The 19,117-nt window shown below is 45.5% G+C and overlaps 1 protein-coding gene across 1 annotated transcript in view; it reads right to left on the bottom strand.

Annotated features, from left to right (window-relative positions):
• The window catches only part of dpep1 (dipeptidase 1), a 62,456-nt gene that overhangs the window by 28,858 nt on the left and 14,481 nt on the right, over nucleotides 1-19,117 (bottom strand). Inside the window, exons 3-4 of the mRNA XM_034192085.1 lie at nucleotides 15,522-15,654; nucleotides 15,295-15,445 (exon numbers count right to left, since the gene is read on the bottom strand). Of these exons, the coding sequence (XP_034047976.1) occupies nucleotides 15,295-15,445; nucleotides 15,522-15,654 (284 nt within the window). The remainder of the gene's footprint in view (nucleotides 1-15,294; nucleotides 15,446-15,521; nucleotides 15,655-19,117) is intronic.

Below are 19,117 nucleotides of genomic sequence, written 5' to 3'. Positions count from 1 at the left end.
AAAGTACTAAGCTAAAATTCACAACAATTACACTAAAAAACTAACAGAAGTATTAAAGAAACGGGGGGGGGGGGGTTGAACTAGCTAACGCAAGCTAACTGCTAGCAAAAATGCTAGCCACTCCTAACATTTACACAGGAGTAAAATAATGACCTAAAATTCACAGCAGTTACACTGAAAAACTAACAAGTATTAAACAGGCAAAAAAGAAAGCTATAAAAGTAACGGCGGGGGGTGGGGGGTGGAGTCGACCTAGCCAGCGAAAGCTAACCTCTAGCGAAAGCTAACTGCTATTGAAAGCTAACCACTAGCGAATGCTAATCACTAGCAAATGCTAATCACTAGTGAATGCTAACCTCTAGCGATTCACAGCAGGACTGTAGTTAAATAAGATTCAGAGTAGATACACTTAACAACCAGAAGATTGCTAAAACAGAAATAAAAGAAACATATACATAATATATACGTAATATATAATAATATATAATATAATAATATATAATAATTGGATAATGTAGATAGGATACATTTATGTAGATTTTGTTGTAGGAATCACTATCTACCTGTAAATAGGGGTCGTTTTTAATGGGGGGAACAGGGGAGAGATGATGTGTCCAACGTGTGACTTGGATGAGGTTGGTGATGAATTTCACTATTTATTTAGGTATACACCATGAACTGATTATTCAATTGTAAGAGAATCTCTAAGAAAACCTAGCAAAGTTTGTGAATGCTGTGATGTATCATTTCCGTAACTTATACGAGGTATCTTATAAAACTAACTGGCAGTTTTATAAAAAAAAAACTATATGGATTTGATTGACATGCGATTACACCAATCATGCTTGAACCCTCGTGCGCATGCGTGAGTTTTTTCACGCGTGTCGGTGACGTCATTTCCCTGTGGGCAGGCCTTGAGTGAGATGTGGTCCCGCCCTCTCGGCTGAATTCCTTTGTTTCACACGCTGCTCGAGACGGCGCGCGTTGCTTTATCAAACTTATTTCTGGACATGTGAGGAATATCCGAGTGGACACTATTCGAGAAATTCAGCTGGTTTTCAGTGAAAAGTTTAACGGCTGATGAGAGATTATGGGGTGTTTCTGTCGCTGTAAGGACTTACCACGGAGCGGGACGTCCTGCAGCACTTCCAGGTGTTGTCGTCGGCCTGTTTCAAGCTGAAATCATCCTAATTTAAGGCTCTGTTGACCCAGGACGTCGTGAGAGAACAGAGAAGATTCAGAAGAGGCCGGCATGAGGACTTTATGCGGACATTCCACTGTTTAAGGACATTTTGTAATGAAAGACGTGCGCGCAAATTCGCCGAGTCGTTTCCGTGATGACTCGGTGAATCTGTGTGCGCCGCGACAGGAAAAACACCTCCGTGTTGAAAACCATTTGTACAATTCAGGTGGCTTTTAATGGCTTTCAACAAGTGAGTAACTGAGAAATTGTTTAACAGCTTGGGCATGTTACAACTTGCCCGTTAAGGTTTCCAATGGAGGTGTTTTTCCTGTCGCGACCCCCCGCGGTCGGGTCCGTTCCGACATGCGACTCTGCCCACATGTTCTTTCATTACAAAATATCCGTTAACAATGGAATGTCCGAATAAACTCCTCATGCCGACTTCTTCTGAAAGTTCTCTGTTCTCTGACGACTTCCTGAAATGTGGAAGTTTTCAACTTGAAACGGCGAGACGCTGCCGCCTCGAAGCGCAGATCGCCATCAGGCGCCGTGGGCCGTCCTTACAGCGACACTACCAGACCAAAATCTTTCATCAGCCGTTAAAATTTTTACCGAACAATGAAAAAATCGACGAGAGGGTGGGCCACTCCTCACTCAAAGACTGCCCACAGGCGAATGACGTAACCGACAGGCGTGACAAAACTCTCGCATGCCAACGAGGGTTCAAGCATGTCTGATGTAATCACACGTGATTCAAATCCATATGGTTTTTGAAAAAAAATAAGGTCGGATACTTTTCTAATAGACCTCGTATAATGTCGTGCAACCAGAGCTACCTCAAACAAATACTTTTACTACTACAAATTGTGGCAGACCAGTTATTCATCCGGTTATGTTAAACCTATAATATTTATTTTTAGTGTTCTTCAATGTATCGTAGTAGGGCTTACTAGTAGTTAACAGTTGTTTTGCTTTGTTTTATTTTATTTAAGGGTGCAGAGTTGGAACTCTGCATTACGTGTTGTTGTGTGTGTACTGTTCATGTTCATTGTACAGTTATTACCTCTGCCAAGGAGGTTATGTTTTCGGTCGCGTTTGTTTGTTTGTTGTTTGTCTGTCAGCAGGATAACTCAAAATGTTTTGAACAGATTTTGATGAAATTTTGTGGAGTGGTTGGAAATGACAAGAGGAACCGGATCCGGATCCAGGAATTTTTTAAAGGATTCTTCACCATTGCAGGATAGGGGGAATTTTGACATTCTAGTTTCTAACTCCACAAAAACAAGGCAGAAAGGCTTGAAAAAAATTAAGGTGTAACATAGTCAAATGTTCTATCAAACAACAAAGTTTGGTGATGATTGGATCCGGATTCCAGATCTGGTGATCCAGAATATGCAAAAATATAGGGAAAATAGAAAATGTGTCAGTGTGAGGTGACAAATGAAGCTAGAGATGCTGTTATGTGGGCCGCTGAAGAGGAGGTACCGCTGGCCCACCACCAGAGGGCGCCCTGCCTGAAGTGTGGGCTTCAGGCACAAGAGGGCGTCGGAGCAACCGGGAGTGACAGCTGTCACTCATCAACAGCACCAGCTGTCACTCGTCATTACCACATCACCATAAAAGCCGGGCAGCAACTCCACCTCGCTGCCGAGATATCATCTACTAAACTAGGTAATATCCTCTGCTGTGTCTGAACGTTGACTTACGTGTGATCTGTTTGCAGCCGTTGTCCTGTGGTGCCCTGTCAGCTGGGTTGGCGGTCAGTGAGAGTGCCGACGTCTTCGCCTCTCACTCCAACCAGATAAGTGGTAACAGAAGCTGCTGTCGTGTTCCTATTTCGGAGGTGGAGGTGCTCCCTCCCGGAGGAACTGTTTTCTGTGTTTGAGGATTTACCGGGTGTGTATCCACACACCCACCATTAACTGTCTCTGCTTCCTGCCCGTAGTACCAGGTCTGGAGACGGTGGCCACCTGGAGATTCAGGACTTGTCAGATCCGTTGGCGGTGGAAGCCGTGTGGGACCCGGCTCTTCTCTGGACGGACGTCTTCTATCCTCGAGCCTGCCCACACGTCACTTTTCGTATAATTAATTATCATTCTCAAACTGCATTTGTCTGTATTCCGTTGTGCACATTTCGCAGCATTAAATTGTTATATTTTGGCTTATCCATTGTCTGTTCATTTATGCCCCCTGTTGTGGGTCCCGTGTCACTACACTTTCCCAACAGATGCACAACTAACACCAAATTGTAGCTGAAACTGTACTGATTCAGTAAGGTGTCATCAGATTTGATGTAGCTTCAAATGTTATGGAGCTAGATCCAGAAGAAAACTGCCATTACTGAAAAATCGTTTTTATACAATAACTTTTGAACTAATAAAGACATAAAAGTGATTCCAAGTTCTAGTGGTATGTTTTCATGGTCAAGGATGTCAAATACAAAGGAAAGAAAAGTGTATGTATCATAGTTTTGGTTGTAACACTGAAGTTGAATAGATCACAGTGCCACAGAGGGAATCTCTTTAGGGTCAGTGACCCTATGGCCTTGGCGGAGGTTTGCACTCTGAGTGCTTCTAGTTGTTTTATATATTTATTGTATTCTGTACTCTCATACCCAGGTGGGGGTCGTTAGAGCGATCAATAAACTTCAGACTTCAAACATACAACCGTGTAAAGTTTGGAAGAGTGTCACAACAGCAAACATTCTACTGCGGGTACGGTGGCTGGGAAGTGGATTGCTTGGCTCACCATTTGGATCACCATGTGACTGAATGGTGATCCAAGCAGTTAGTGTGTTTGCTTCCCAAACAGAATGTCCCCAGTTCACAGCTGGCTGTACCTTGTTTCCTTGTAAACTGTTTTTGTTACAGTTCAATTTACAGTATTTTCTGTACGAGCATTTCCATATTTTTACTGTGTTTTTTAGAGAATTCTGGGAGCCACAGGATTTTGTGGATTTTTTTTTTATTATTTTATTATTTTTAAGAGTGTGGCATTTTTGTGTCAGTAAAATAGTAATTCTGCCGGAATAAAATGCTTTTATTTAGTTCGTTATCACCAGCATCAATATGATACATCTTGAAAGTTGATTCAAGGCTAAACCGATGAGCTTTGTTATCAGTCACTGCTGTGTAATAGTTCTGTGTGCATGTCCCTGTGTGCTCAGTGCCACAAATCACCTCCCACAAACGTGTCCATATTTGATATTGGCATGTGTTGCTAGGTAACAAGCCTTTTTTGGGGGGGGCACATTTATGTGTGTGTGTGTGCGAGAGAGCGAGAGAGACTGGTGGCCTCACCAGGGTGTGTTGCAGGAGTGCGTGAGTGTGAGGTATCGGACCCCCAGCTCGTACATGATGCGCAAGGTGGCCATGCTGCTGTCGATGGAGTGACCCCCCTCCACCCCGATCAGACTGGCTGTCTTATTCATGTTGAAGGCCGTCCTGGTGTCTGACAGAGGCAGGTGCAAGAAGTGAGGAAGAGGACGTGCTTCTTGCATGTCTGAGAATGTGGCTGAAAATCTCACCGTCACTGCTTGTGGCGAACATGAAGGTTTCCGGGTATTTGCGACACATCCTGTGGATCACATCGATCTGCTCCAGTGTCTGTCTGACAGCATCTTTATACTGAGTGTCACACGAGACATAAGCCGACCAGAACTGAAAGAGGAAAATGGGGACAAATACAGAAAAATGCAAACATATTAGTCAGACTTAATCTGCTGTAATAGTTTAAAAAATGGTTCAGAAATATAAAATTTTGGGCATTTCAAATTTGATTTGATTAAAAACAATCAAACATTACATTGAGACGTTACTGATTAGTTATATACACCAACTGTGTGTGTGTGTGTGAGAGAGACAGTCTATACACACACACACACACTTTATTAGGTACACCATGCATAGATTCAATAAGGTGTTGGAAATATTCCACAAAATGTTGGCCCTTATTCACATGATAGCATCACGCAGTTGCCCGTTCAGCCAGTCTGCTCATTCTCCTCTGACCTCTGACATCAACAAGGTATTTTCATCCACACAACTGCCACTCAGTGGAAATATTCTCTTCTTCAGGCAATTCTCTGTAAACACTAGAAATGGTTATTTGGTGAAAATCCCAGCAGTTTCTGAAATACTCAGACCAGCCCATCTGGTACCAACAACCATCCCACGTTCAAAGTCACTTAAATACCCTTTCTTCCCCATTCTATTGCTCAGTTTGAACTTCAGCAGGTCGTTTACACCACGTCTAGATGCCGAAATGTATGGAGTTGCTGCCATGTGATTGGCTGATTAGCTATTTGTGTTAACAAGTAATTGAACAGGTGTACCTGGTAAAGTGTGTGGTGATTTTTTTTTTACATTTTTAAAGATAAAAAAAACCACAAAAAAAAAACTAAGAAACACATGTACATAAATAGATTAGATAGAACTTTATTAACCTCTTGGGAAGACTCCCTCAGGGATTTTGAGGTTCCAGCAGCATTATATAGCAGCACACAGGGTAAGAAGCCCACAGAGTATCAAAAGTAAAACAAACAAAAAAAAAAACCCCTGCAAAATATAAATACCAGAAATACTACTGGTTTTCTGGCTACTACTATTCCTCTCCTTGCAGTTCTCTGTCTTCCTGTTACTGCTCCTCCTCCTGAGTGAGGAGCTGTTCAGTCTGATGGCCTGAGGGACAAAGGAGTTTTTCAGTTTGTTGGTCCTGCACTTGTGAAGGAGCAGTCTGTGGCTGAAGAGGCTCCTCTGGTTGCTGATGACGGTGTGCAGAGGGTGACTGGCATCATCCATAATGTTCATCAGTTTGTCCAGTGTTCTCAGCCGCTGTCACCAGAGAGTCCAGCTTCATGCCAACCACAGAACCAGCCCACCTGATCAGCCTATCCAGCCTGGATGTGTCCTCCTTGTATGTATTGTCTCCCAGCACACCGCGGTGTAAAAGAGGACCCTAGCTACCACAGGAGTTACCTGCAGATGTTGAACTGCAGCCTCCTCAGAAAGTACAGGCTTCTCGGTCCCTTCCTGTAAAGGTGGTTGGTGTGTGTTATCCAGTCCAGTTTGCTGTCCAGCCACAATCCAAGGTACTTGTAGGAATCCACAGCCTCCACCTCAACTCCCTCGATCAGAACTGGTCCCAGTCTTGGTCTGGACTTCCCAAAGTCAATGACCAACTCCATTGTCTTTGAGGTGTTGAGCTGGAGATGGTTTGTGTGGCACCAGGCAGCAAAGTCCCTCACTAGGCTCCTGTACTCCTTTTCTCTGTCATCCCTAATGCATCCAACAATGGCTGTATCATCTGCACAATTCTGGATGTGACACAGCTCAGAGTTGTAACAGAAGTCTGAGGTGTACAGGGTGAAGACAAGTTGGGCCAGCACCATGCCCTGGGGTGTTCCAGTGCTGCTGATCACAGTGTCAGACGTGTCTCTTAGCCTGACATACTACAACCTGTCAGTGAGGTAGCTGGAGATCCAAGTGACCAGGCAGAGGTCCACTTGCATCCTGTTCAATTTGTCCTGAAGCAGAAGGGGCTGAATGGTGTTGAATGTGCTCGAGACATCCAGCAAGAGAATCCTCACTGTGCTGTTTCCCTTGGTGTGAGTGGACTTGGTGTAGCAGGTAGAGGATGTCATCCTCCACACCAACACCCGCCCAATATGCAAACTGCAGACAGTCTTGGGCGTGTTACATTTGGGGTTTGAGGAAGCCAAGGAAAAGCCGCTCCAACATCTTCATCGGGTGTGAAGTGAGTGCTACTGGTCGGATGTCATTCAGCTCACTGTGCCTGTTCTTCTTAGGAACTGGAACAATGCATAAAGTCTTCCAGAGGGTGGGCACTCTCCTTAGCTGCAAGCTAAGGTTGAAGATACATTGTAGCGGTTCTCCCAGTTCAGTGGCGCAGGTCTTTGGTGGTCAGGGACACACCTTGTCGGGCCTGCCCTTTTCCTGAGATGAAGCTTCCTCAGTCTGACCTGGTCCACAGTGATGTATATAGGAAGCTGTGTTGAGGTGGGGGAGGAGGAGGAGGAGGAGGGAGCTGCTGCTGTGATGTCTGGGGGGAGGTGTGCTGAGGGAAGAATGAGAGATGGCTGCAGTGAGAGAGAGAGAGTGTGGGGGGGCACAGACTGGCTGAATGGTTGAAGAAGCTGTTCGCCCTCGCCATTGTCCCCAACTCTGGTCTTTGTGTTATGGCCTGTGATGATTTTCACACCTTCCCAGACCTCCTCCATGTTGTTTCCTTTCAGCTTCTGCTCCGCCTTTCTCCTGTAGATCTCCTTTGCTTCCCCATGCAGTGTTTCACCTCCCGCTGTGTTGTCTTCATCACTTCCATGTCCCTGCTTCTGAAGGCAGCCTTCTTCCTGTTGAAGACAGCTTCGACTTCCTGCATTACCCATGGCCACTCTACCATACAGGCCTGATTGGTGGATTGTGCAGAGATGGTTGTCCTTCTGGAAGGTTCTCCTCTCTCCACAGAGGAATGCTGAAGCTCTGACATGATGATCATTGGGTTCTTGATCACCTCCATGAATAAGGCCCTTCTACCCCAATCACTCAGTTTCAATTTGGTGGTCAGCTATAGGAAGAGTCCTGGTGGATCGGAACTTCTTCCATTTAAGGATGATGGAGGCCACTGTGCTCATTGGAACCTTCAAAGCAGCAGAAATGTTTCTGTACCATTCCTCAGATTTGTACCTCAAGACAATCCTGTCTCTGAGGTCTACAGACAATTCCTTTTACTTCATACTTGGTTTGTGCTCTAACATGCACCGTCAACTGTGGGACCTTATCTGTAGACAGGTGTGTCTTTCCAAATCATGTCCAATCAATTGAATTTACCCCAGGTGGACTCTAATTAAGCTGTAGAAACATCTCAAGGATGATCAGTGGAAACAGGATGCAGTTGAGCTCAATTTTGAGCTTCATGACAAAGACTGTGAGTACTTATGAACATGTGATTTCTTAATTTTTTTTTATTTTTAGTAAATTTGCAAAAGTACAACCCCCCCCCCCAAAAAAGAAAAAACTTCACATTGTCATTATGGAATATTGCGTGTAGAATGTTTTGGGGGGATTAATTTCATCCATTTTGGAATAAGGCTGTAACATAACAAAATGTAGGAAAAGTGCAGCGCTGTGAATACTTTCTGGATGCACTGTAGCATAACAAGTCAATTGTGCTAATGGAGCTAGCGTGCTAGTCGCTAGTGTGGCTGTGTCCCAATATCATAATAACAATTATGCAAGTTATTTGTACTAATAGTACTGTATTTCAAGAGGGTACAAAATTATATTGTGTTTTTTAAATAATTTTACTTGATTAAGGTATCATTTTTATAAAAGTAGATAATGTCACAGCCATATGAATTATGTTTAACTTGCACCAGGTTCATACAAGTTCATCTGCAGGAAAACGTAAAAACGTCTGTGTGATATAAAAGCCAGGTAGCTCGGTACACACAGCTTCTTGCCTGTGTGAGTATGAGTGCAATTAACCAGGGAACCCTTTATGCCTCGGGGAAATCGTTCCATGTGTACCTGTGCTCCCAGTCGACCACCTTTGATCTTCTGAATGTTGGTGTGTGTTGTTTGAAGTGTGTTCAGATCCACCTTACAGAGCTGGTTGTTGAACTGCTTCCTCAGTTGCCAGGGCAGGTCATTGTGGCTGAAACATCAGAGGTTTTGTTTGGAAAGTGTAGGTACACGGACCCACAACAGGGGGCGCAAATGAACGGACAATGGAGGAAGTCAAATACAACACTTTACTGTTGTGAAAGGGCACAACAAACACAACAGATTACAATAATAGACAAAAGGTCAAATCGCAACAGGTGTCGTGTGGGCAGGTTCGAAGATAGGAGACGTCTGTCCAAAGTAGAACCGGAACCACACGATTTCCTCCGCCACCAGACCCCGGGAATACTGGAGCCGCCAAGTCCCGAACTCCCAGGTGGCCACTGCCTCCGCGTGTCGGATCTGGTACTGCTGGCGAGGAACAAAAAAACAATTAAAGGTGGGCACGTATGCACCCAGCAATTCACACGGCAGGAAAACCAACTCCACCTCTTGTTGGAAAAAGAGTCTGTTACACGATACACAAAAAGTCACAAAAGGTTACTGTCGAATAAATCTCACAGCCAGCTGAGAACGTTACCTTCCTGGTAAAGCGATATCTCGGCAAAGAGGTGGAGATGACGTCTTGCTGATATACTGATGCTGATCAGATGAGTGGTGACAGCTGTCATAGGTGATGAGTGCCAGCTGTCACCCCGGCTACTCCTGTTAGGCGGCAGCGCCCTCTGGTGCCTGGAGCCCGCACTCCAGGCAGGGTGCCCTCTGGTGGTGGTGGGCCAGCAGTACCTCCTCTTCAGCGGCCCACACAACAGGACCCCCCCCTCAACGGGCGCCTCCTGGCGCCCGACCAGGCTTGTCCGGGTGGCGGCGGTAGAAATCGGCCAGGAGGGCCGGCTCCAGGATGAAGCTCCTCTTCACCCAGGAGCGTTCTTCGGGTCCGTACCCCTCCCAGTCCACCAAATACTGGAAGCCCCGGCCCATCCTACGGACGTCTAAGAGCTGGCGCACAGTCCAAGCCGGCTCGCCATCGATGATCCGGGCAGGAGGTGGTGCCGGACCCGGAGTACAGAGGGGTGAGGTGTGATGGGGCTTGATCCGGGACACGTGAAAAACGGGATGGATCCACAGTGAGGCCGGAAGCTGAAGCCTCACTGCAGCTGGACTGAGTACCTTGATGATTTTAAACGGACCGATATACCGGTCCTGCAGCTTAGGGGAGTCCACTTGAAGGGGTATGTCCTTAGTAGACAACCACGTTGCCTGCCCTGGCCGGTACGTAGGGGCCGGGGTCCGCCGACGGTCTGCATGGGCCTTCGTCCTCATCCGGGCCTTCAGCAAGGCAGAACGGGCGGCACGCCACACCCGACGGCACTTCCGTAGGTGGGCCTGGACCGAGGGCACACCGACCTCTCCCTCAACCACCGGAAACAGAGGAGGCTGGTACCCCAGACATACCTCGAAAGGGGAGAGGCCGGTGGCTGACGACACCTGGCTGTTATGGGCATACTCGTTCCAGGCCAGATGGGTACTCCAGGCCGCCGGGTGCGCGGCTGTCACGCAACGCAGGGCCTGCTCCATCTCCTGATTGGCCCGTTCTGCTTGCCCGTTGGTCTGGGGATGATACCCGGATGAAAGACTCACCGTGGCCCCCAGTTCCCGGCAGAAGCTCCTCCAGACGTGCGAGGAGAACTGGGGACCGCGATTGGAGACGATGTCTGTTGGGATCCCATGCATATCTCATGTCTGTCTTCCCTTCTGCAGCATCAGCACCCTAAGATGGGATGCAATGTCGGGAGCTCTGGCTCCAGAAATACATTTAACATCAGCCGGCGTCTGTAACCTGACTTTCCAGGTGAATCCCCTATCACTAAAGTCTGGCGTTTCGGCCTCGAGACAGGAGTGGAAGTCACTCGTGGGCTCAGAGAATTCACATCAGGAAAATCCAAGGGCGAGAACTGATTCACAGTTCGCAGTGATGAGTGTGATCAGAACTCCTACGAGTAAACCGCTCCTAAGATTAACACAAGAGTAAAGTACTAAGCTAAAATTCACAACAATTACACTAAAAAACTAACAGAAGTATTAAAGAAACGGGGGGGGGGGGGGGGGGGGTCGAACTAGCTAACGCAAGCTAACTGCTAGCAAAAATGCTAGCCACTCCTAACATTTACATAGGAGTAAAATAATGACCTAAAATTCACAGCAGTTACACTGAAAAACTAACAAGTATTAAACAGGCAAAAAAGAAAGCTATAAAAGTAACGGCGGGGGGTGGGGGGTGGAGTCGACCTAGCCAGCGAAAGCTAACCTCTAGCGAAAGCTAACTGCTATTGAAAGCTAACCACTAGTGAATGCTAATCACTAGCAAATGCTAATCACTAGTGAATGCTAACCTCTAGCGATTCACAGCAGGACTGTAGTTAAATAAGATTCAGAGTAGATACACTTAACAACCAGAAGATTGCTAAAACAGAAATAAAAGAAACATATACATAATATATACGTAATATATAATAATATATAATATAATAATATATAATAATTGGATAATGTAGATAGGATACATTTATGTAGATTTTGTTGTAGGAATCACTATCTACCTGTAAATAGGGGTCGTTTTTAATGGGGGGAACAGGGGAGAGATGATGTGTCCAACGTGTGACTTGGATGAGGTTGGTGATGAATTTCACTATTTATTTAGGTATACACCATGAACTGATTATTCAATTGTAAGAGAATCTCTAAGAAAACCTAGCAAAGTTTGTGAATGCTGTGATGTATCATTTCCGTAACTTATACGAGGTATCTTATAAAACTAACTGGCAGTTTTATAAAAAAAAAAACTATATGGATTTGATTGACATGCGATTACACCAATCATGCTTGAACCCTCGTGCGCATGCGTGAGTTTTTTCACGCGTGTCGGTGACATCATTTCCCTGTGGGCAGGCCTTGAGTGAGATGTGGTCCCGCCCTCTCGGCTGAATTCCTTTGTTTCACACGCTGCTCGAGACGGCGCGCGTTGCTTTATCAAACTTATTTCTGGACATGTGAGGAATATCCGAGTGGACACTATTCGAGAAATTCAGCTGGTTTTCAGTGAAAAGTTTAACGGCTGATGAGAGATTATGGGGTGTTTCTGTCGCTGTAAGGACTTACCACGGAGCGGGACGTCCTGCAGCACTTCCAGGTGCCGTCGTCGGCCTGTTTCAAGCTGAAATCATCCTAATTTAAGGCTCTGTTGACCCAGGACGTCGTGAGAGAACAGAGAAGATTCAGAAGAGGCCGGCATGAGGACTTTATGCGGACATTCCACTGTTTAAGGACATTTTGTAATGAAAGACGTGCGCGCAAATTCGCCGAGTCGTTTCCGTGATGACTCGGTGAATCTGTGTGCGCCGCGACAGGAAAAACACCTCCGTGTTGAAAACCATTTGTACAATTCAGGTGGCTTTTGATGGCTTTCAACAAGTGAGTAACTGAGAAATTGTTTAACAGCTTGGGCATGTTACAACTTGCCCGTTAAGGTTTCCAATGGAGGTGTTTTTCCTGTCGCGACCCCCCGCGGTCGGGTCCGTTCTGACATGCGACTCTGCCCACACGTTCTTTCATTACAAAATATCCGTTAACAATGGAATGTCCGAATAAACTCCTCATGCCGACTTCTTCTGAAAGTTCTCTGTTCTCTGACGACTTCCTGAAATGTGGAAGTTTTCAACTTGAAACGACGAGACGCTGCCGCCTCGAAGCGCAGATCGCCATCAGGCGCCGTGGGCCGTCCTTACAGCGACACTACCAGACCAAAATCTTTCATCAGCCGTTAAAATTTTTACCGAACAATGAAAAAATCGACGAGAGGGTGGGCCACTCCTCACTCAAAGACTGCCCACAGGCGAATGACGTAACCGACAGGCGTGACAAAACTCTCGCATGCCAACGAGGGTTCAAGCATGTCTGATGTAATCACACGTGATTCAAATCCATATGGTTTTTGAAAAAAATAAGGTCGGATACTTTTCTAATAGACCTCGTATAATGTCGTGCAACCAGAGCTACCTCAAACAAATACTTTTACTACTACAAATTGTGGCAGACCAGTTATTCATCCGGTTATGTTAAACCTATAATATTTATTTTTAGTGTTCTTCAATGTATCGTAGTAGGGCTTACTAGTAGTTAACAGTTGTTTTGCTTTGTTTTATTTTATTTATTTTATTTAAGGGTGCAGAGTTGGAACTCTGCATTACGTGTTGTTGTGTGTGTACTGTTCATGTTCATTGTACAGTTATTACCTCTGCCAAGGAGGTTATGTTTTCGGTCGCGTTTGTTTGTTTGTTGTTTGTCTGTCAGCAGGATAACTCAAAATGTTTTGAACAGATTTTGATGAAATTTTGTGGAGTGGTTGGAAATGACAAGAGGAACCGGATCCGGATCCAGGAATTTTTTAAAGGATTCTTCACCATTGCAGGATAGGGGGAATTTTGACATTCTAGTTTCTAACTCCACAAAAACAAGGCAGAAAGGCTTGAAAAAAATTAAGGTGTAACATAGTCAAATGTTCTATCAAACAACAAAGTTTGGTGATGATTGGATCCGGATTCCAGATCTGGTGATCCAGAATATGCAAAATATAGGGAAAATAGAAAATGTGTCAGTGTGAGGTGACAAATGAAGCTAGAGATGCTGTTATGTGGGCCACTGAAGAGGAGGTACCGCTGGCCCACCACCAGAGGGCGCCCTGCCTGAAGTGTGGGCTTCAGGCACAAGAGGGCGTCGGAGCAACCGGGAGTGACAGCTGTCACTCATCAACAGCACCAGCTGTCACTCGTCATTACCACATCACCATAAAAGCCGGGCAGCAACTCCACCTCGCTGCCGAGATATCATCTACTAAACTAGGTAATATCCTCTGCTGTGTCTGAACGTTGACTTACGTGTGATCTGTTTGCAGCCGTTGTCCTGTGGTGCCCTGTCAGCTGGGTTGGCGGTCAGTGAGAGTGCCGACGTCGTCGCCTCTCACTCCAACCAGATAAGTGGTAACAGAAGCTGCTGTCGTGTTCCTATTTCGGAGGTGGAGGTGCTCCCTCCCGGAGGAACTGTTTTCTGTGTTTGAGGATTTACCGGGTGTGTATCCACACACCCACCATTAACTGTCTCTGCTTCCTGCCCGTAGTACCAGGTCTGGAGACGGTGGCCACCTGGAGATTCAGGACTTGTCAGATCCGTTGGCGGTGGAAGCCGTGTGGGACCCGGCTCTTCTCTGGACGGACGTCTTCTATCCTCGAGCCTGCCCACACGTCACTTTTCGTATAATTAATTATCATTCTCAAACTGCATTTGTCTGTATTCCGTTGTGCACATTTCGCAGCATTAAATTGTTATATTTTGGCTTATCCATTGTCTGTTCATTTATGCCCCCTGTTGTGGGTCCCGTGTCACTACACTTTCCCAACAGATGCACAACTAACACCAAATTGTAGCTGAAACTGTACTGATTCAGTAAGGTGTCATCAGATTTGATGTAGCTTCAAATGTTATGGAGCTAGATCCAGAAGAAAACTGCCATTACTGAAAAAATCGTTTTTATACAATAACTTTTGAACTAATAAAGACATAAAAGTGATTCCAAGTTCTAGTGGTATGTTTTCATGGTCAAGGATGTCAAATACAAAGGAAAGAAAAGTGTATGTATCATAGTTTTGGTTGTAACACTGAAGTTGAATAGATCAGTGCCACAGAGGGAATCTCTTTAGGGTCAGTGACCCTATGGCCTTGGCGGAGGTTTGCACTCTCTGAGTGCTTCTAGTTGTTTTATATATTTATTGTATTCTGTACTCTCATACCCAGGTGGGGGTCGTTAGAGCGATCAATAAACTTCAGACTTCAAACATACAACCGTGTAAAGTTTGGAAGAGTGTCACAACAGCAAACATTCTACTGCGGGTACGGTGGCTGGGAAGTGGATTGCTTGGCTCACCATTTGGATCACCATGTGACTGAATGGTGATCCAAGCAGTTAGTGTGTTTGCTTCCCAAACAGAATGTCCCCAGTTCACAGCTGGCTGTACCTTGTTTCCTTGTAAACTGTTTTTGTTACAGTTCAATTTACAGTATTTTCTGTACGAGCATTTCCATATTTTTACTGTGTTTTTTAGAGAATTCTGGGAGCCACAGGATTTTGTGGATTTTTTTTTTTATTATTTTATTATTTTTTAAGAGTGTGGCATTTTTGTGTCAGTAAAATAGTAATTCTGCCGGAATAAAATGCTTTTATTTAGTTCGTTATCACCAGCATCAATATGATACATCTTGAAAGTTTGATTCAAGGCTAAACCGATGAGCTTTGTTATCAGTCACTGCTGTGTAATAGTTCTGTGTGCATGTCCCTGTGTGCTCAGTGCCACAAATCACCTCCCACAAACGTGTCCATATTTGATATTGGCATGTGTTGCTAGGTAACAAGCCTTTTTTGGGGGGGGCACATTTATGTGTGTGTGTGTGCGAGAGAGCGAGAGAGACTGGTGGCCTCACCAGGGTGTGTTGCAGGAGTGCGTGAGTGTGAGGTATCGGACCCCCAGCTCGTACATGATGCGCAAGGTGGCCATGCTGCTGTCGATGGAGTGACCCCCCTCCACCCCGATCAGACTGGCTGTCTTATTCATGTTGAAGGCCGTCCTGATGTCTGACAGAGGCAGGTGCAAGAAGTGAGGAAGAGGACGTGCTTCTTGCATGTCTGAGAATGTGGCTGAAAATCTCACCGTCACTGCTTGTGGCGAACATGAAGGTTTCCGGGTATTTGCGACACATCCTGTGGATCACATCGATCTGCTCCAGTGTCTGTCTGACAGCATCTTTATACTGAGTGTCACACGAGACATAAGCCGACCAGAACTGAAAGAGGAAAATGGGGACAAATACAGAAAAATGCAAACATTAGTCAGACTTAATCTGCTGTAATAGTTTAAAAAATGGTTCAGAAATATAAAATTTTGGGCATTTCAAATTTGATTTGATTAAAAACAATCAAACATTACATTGAGACGTTACTGATTAGTTATATACACCAACTGTGTGTGTGTGTGTGAGAGAGACAGTCTATACACACACACACACACACACTTTATTAGGTACACCATGCATAGATTCAATAAGGTGTTGGAAATATTCCACAAAATGTTGGCCCTTATTCACATGATAGCATCACGCAGTTGCCCGTTCAGCCAGTCTGCTCATTCTCCTCTGACCTCTGACATCAACAAGGTATTTTCATCCACACAACTGCCACTCAGTGGAAATATTCTCTTCTTCAGGCAATTCTCTGTAAACACTAGAAATGGTTATTTGGTGAAAATCCCAGCAGTTTCTGAAATACTCAGACCAGCCCATCTGGTACCAACAACCATCCCACGTTCAAAGTCACTTAAATACCCTTTCTTCCCCATTCTATTGCTCAGTTTGAACTTCAGCAGGTCGTTTACACCACGTCTAGATGCCGAAATGTATGGAGTTGCTGCCATGTGATTGGCTGATTAGCTATTTGTGTTAACAAGTAATTGAACAGGTGTACCTGGTAAAGTGTGTGGTGATTTTTTTTTACATTTTTAAAGATAAAAAAAAACAAAAAAAAAAACTAAGAAACACATGTACATAAATAGATTAGATAGAACTTTATTAACCTCTTGGGAAGACTCCCTCAGGGATTTTGAGGTTCCAGCAGCATTATATAGCAGCACACAGGGTAAGAAGCACACAGAGTATCAAAAGTAAAACAAACAAAAAAAAAAACCCCTGCAAAATATAAATACCAGAAATACTACTGGTTTTCTGGCTACTACTATTCCTCTCCTTGCAGTTCTCTGTCTTCCTGTTACTGCTCCTCCTCCTGAGTGAGGAGCTGTTCAGTCTGATGGCCTGAGGGACAAAGGAGTTTTTCAGTTTGTTGGTCCTGCACTTGTGAAGGAGCAGTCTGTGGCTGAAGAGGCTCCTCTGGTTGCTGATGACGGTGTGCAGAGGGTGACTGGCATCATCCATAATGTTCATCAGTTTGTCCAGTGTTCTCTGCCGCTGTCACCAGAGAGTCCAGCTTCATGCCAACCACAGAACCAGCCCACCTGATCAGCCTATCCAGCCTGGATGTGTCCTCCTTGTATGTATTGTCTCCCAGCACACCGCGGTGTAAAAGAGGACCCTAGCTACCACAGGAGTTACCTGCAGATGTTGAACTGCAGCCTCCTCAGAAAGTACAGGCTTCTCTGTCCCTTCCTGTAAAGGTGGTTGGTGTGTGTTATCCAGTCCAGTTTGCTGTCCAGCCACAATCCAAGGTACTTGTAGGAATCCACAGCCTCCACCTCAACTCCCTCGATCAGAACTGGTCCCAGTCTTGGTCTGGACTTCCCAAAGTCAATGACCAACTCCATTGTCTTTGAGGTGTTGAGCTGGAGATGGTTTGTGTGGCACCAGGCAGCAAAGTCCCTCACTAGGCTCCTGTACTCCTTTTCTCTGTCATCCCTAATGCATCCAACAATGGCTGTATCATCTGCACAATTCTGGATGTGACACAGCTCAGAGTTGTAACAGAAGTCTGAGGTGTACAGGGTGAAGACAAGTTGGGCCAGCACCATGCCCTGGGGTGTTCCAGTGCTGCTGATCACAGTGTCAGACGTGTCTCTTAGCCTGACATACTACAACCTGTCAGTGAGGTAGCTGGAGATCCAAGTGACCAGGCAGAGGTCCACTTGCATCCTGTTCAATTTGTCCTGAAGCAGAAGGGGCTGAATGGTGTTGAATGTGCTCGAGACATCCAGCAAGAGAATCCTCACTGTGCTGTTTCCCTTGGTGTGAGTGGACTTGGTGTAGCAGGTAGGGGATGTCATCCTCCACACCAACACCCGCCCAATATGCAAACTGCAGACAGTCTTGGGCGTGTTACATTTGGGGTTTGAGGAAGCCAAGGAAAAGCCGCTCCAACATCTTCATCGGGTGTGAAGTGAGTGCTACTGGTCGGATGTCATTCAGCTCACTGTGCCTGTTCTTCTTAGGAACTGGAACAATGCATAAAGTCTTCCAGAGGGTGGGCACTCTCCTTAGCTGCAAGCTAAGGTTGAAGATACATTGTAGCGGTTCTCCCAGTTCAGTGGCGCAGGTCTTTGGTGGTCAGGGACACACCTTGTCGGGCCTGCCCTTTTCCTGAGATGAAGCTTCCTCAGTCTGACCTGGTCCACAGTGATGTATATAGGAAGCTGTGTTGAGGTGGGGGAGGAGGAGGAGGAGGAGGGAGCTGCTGCTGTGATGTCTGGGGGGAGGTGTGCTGAGGGAAGAATGAGAGATGGCTGCAGTGAGAGAGAGAGAGTGTGGGGGGGCACAGACTGGCTGAATGGTTGAAGAAGCTGTTCGCCCTCGCCATTGTCCCCAACTCTGGTCTTTGTGTTATGGCCTGTGATGATTTTCACACCTTCCCAGACCTCCTCCATGTTGTTTCCTTTCAGCTTCTGCTCCGCCTTTCTCCTGTAGATCTCCTTTGCTTCCCCATGCAGTGTTTCACCTCCCGCTGTGTTGTCTTCATCACTTCCATGTCCCTGCTTCTGAAGGCAGCCTTCTTCCTGTTGAAGACAGCTTCGACTTCCTGCATTACCCATGGCCACTCTACCATACAGGCCTGATTGGTGGATTGTGCAGAGATGGTTGTCCTTCTGGAAGGTTCTCCTCTCTCCACAGAGGAATGCTGAAGCTCTGACATGATGATCATTGGGTTCTTGATCACCTCCATGAATAAGGCCCTTCTACCCCAATCACTCAGTTTCAATTTGGTGGTCAGCTATAGGAAGAGTCCTGGTGGATCGGAACTTCTTCCATTTAAGGATGATGGAGGCCACTGTGCTCATTGGAACCTTCAAAGCAGCAGAAATGTTTCTGTACCATTCCTCAGATTTGTACCTCAAGACAATCCTGTCTCTGAGGTCTACAGACAATTCCTTTTACTTCATACTTGGTTTGTGCTCTAACATGCACCGTCAACTGTGGGACCTTATCTGTAGACAGGTGTGTCTTTCCAAATCATGTCCAATCAATTGAATTTACCCCAGGTGGACTCTAATTAAGCTGTAGAAACATCTCAAGGATGATCAGTGGAAACAGGATGCAGTTGAGCTCAATTTTGAGCTTCATGACAAAGACTGTGAGTACTTATGAACATGTGATTTCTTAATTTTTTTTTATTTTTAGTAAATTTGCAAAAGTACAACCCCCCCCCAAAAAAAGAAAAAACTTCACATTGTCATTATGGAATATTGCGTGTAGAATGTTTTGGGGGGATTAATTTCATCCATTTTGGAATAAGGCTGTAACATAACAAAAT

This window comes from Thalassophryne amazonica, chromosome 2, assembly GCF_902500255.1.
Source record: "Thalassophryne amazonica chromosome 2, fThaAma1.1, whole genome shotgun sequence".
NCBI lineage: Eukaryota > Metazoa > Chordata > Actinopteri > Batrachoidiformes > Batrachoididae > Thalassophryne > Thalassophryne amazonica.
Note: the sequence above shows the minus strand (reverse complement) of the source record. Positions and strands in the feature narration are given on the sequence as shown.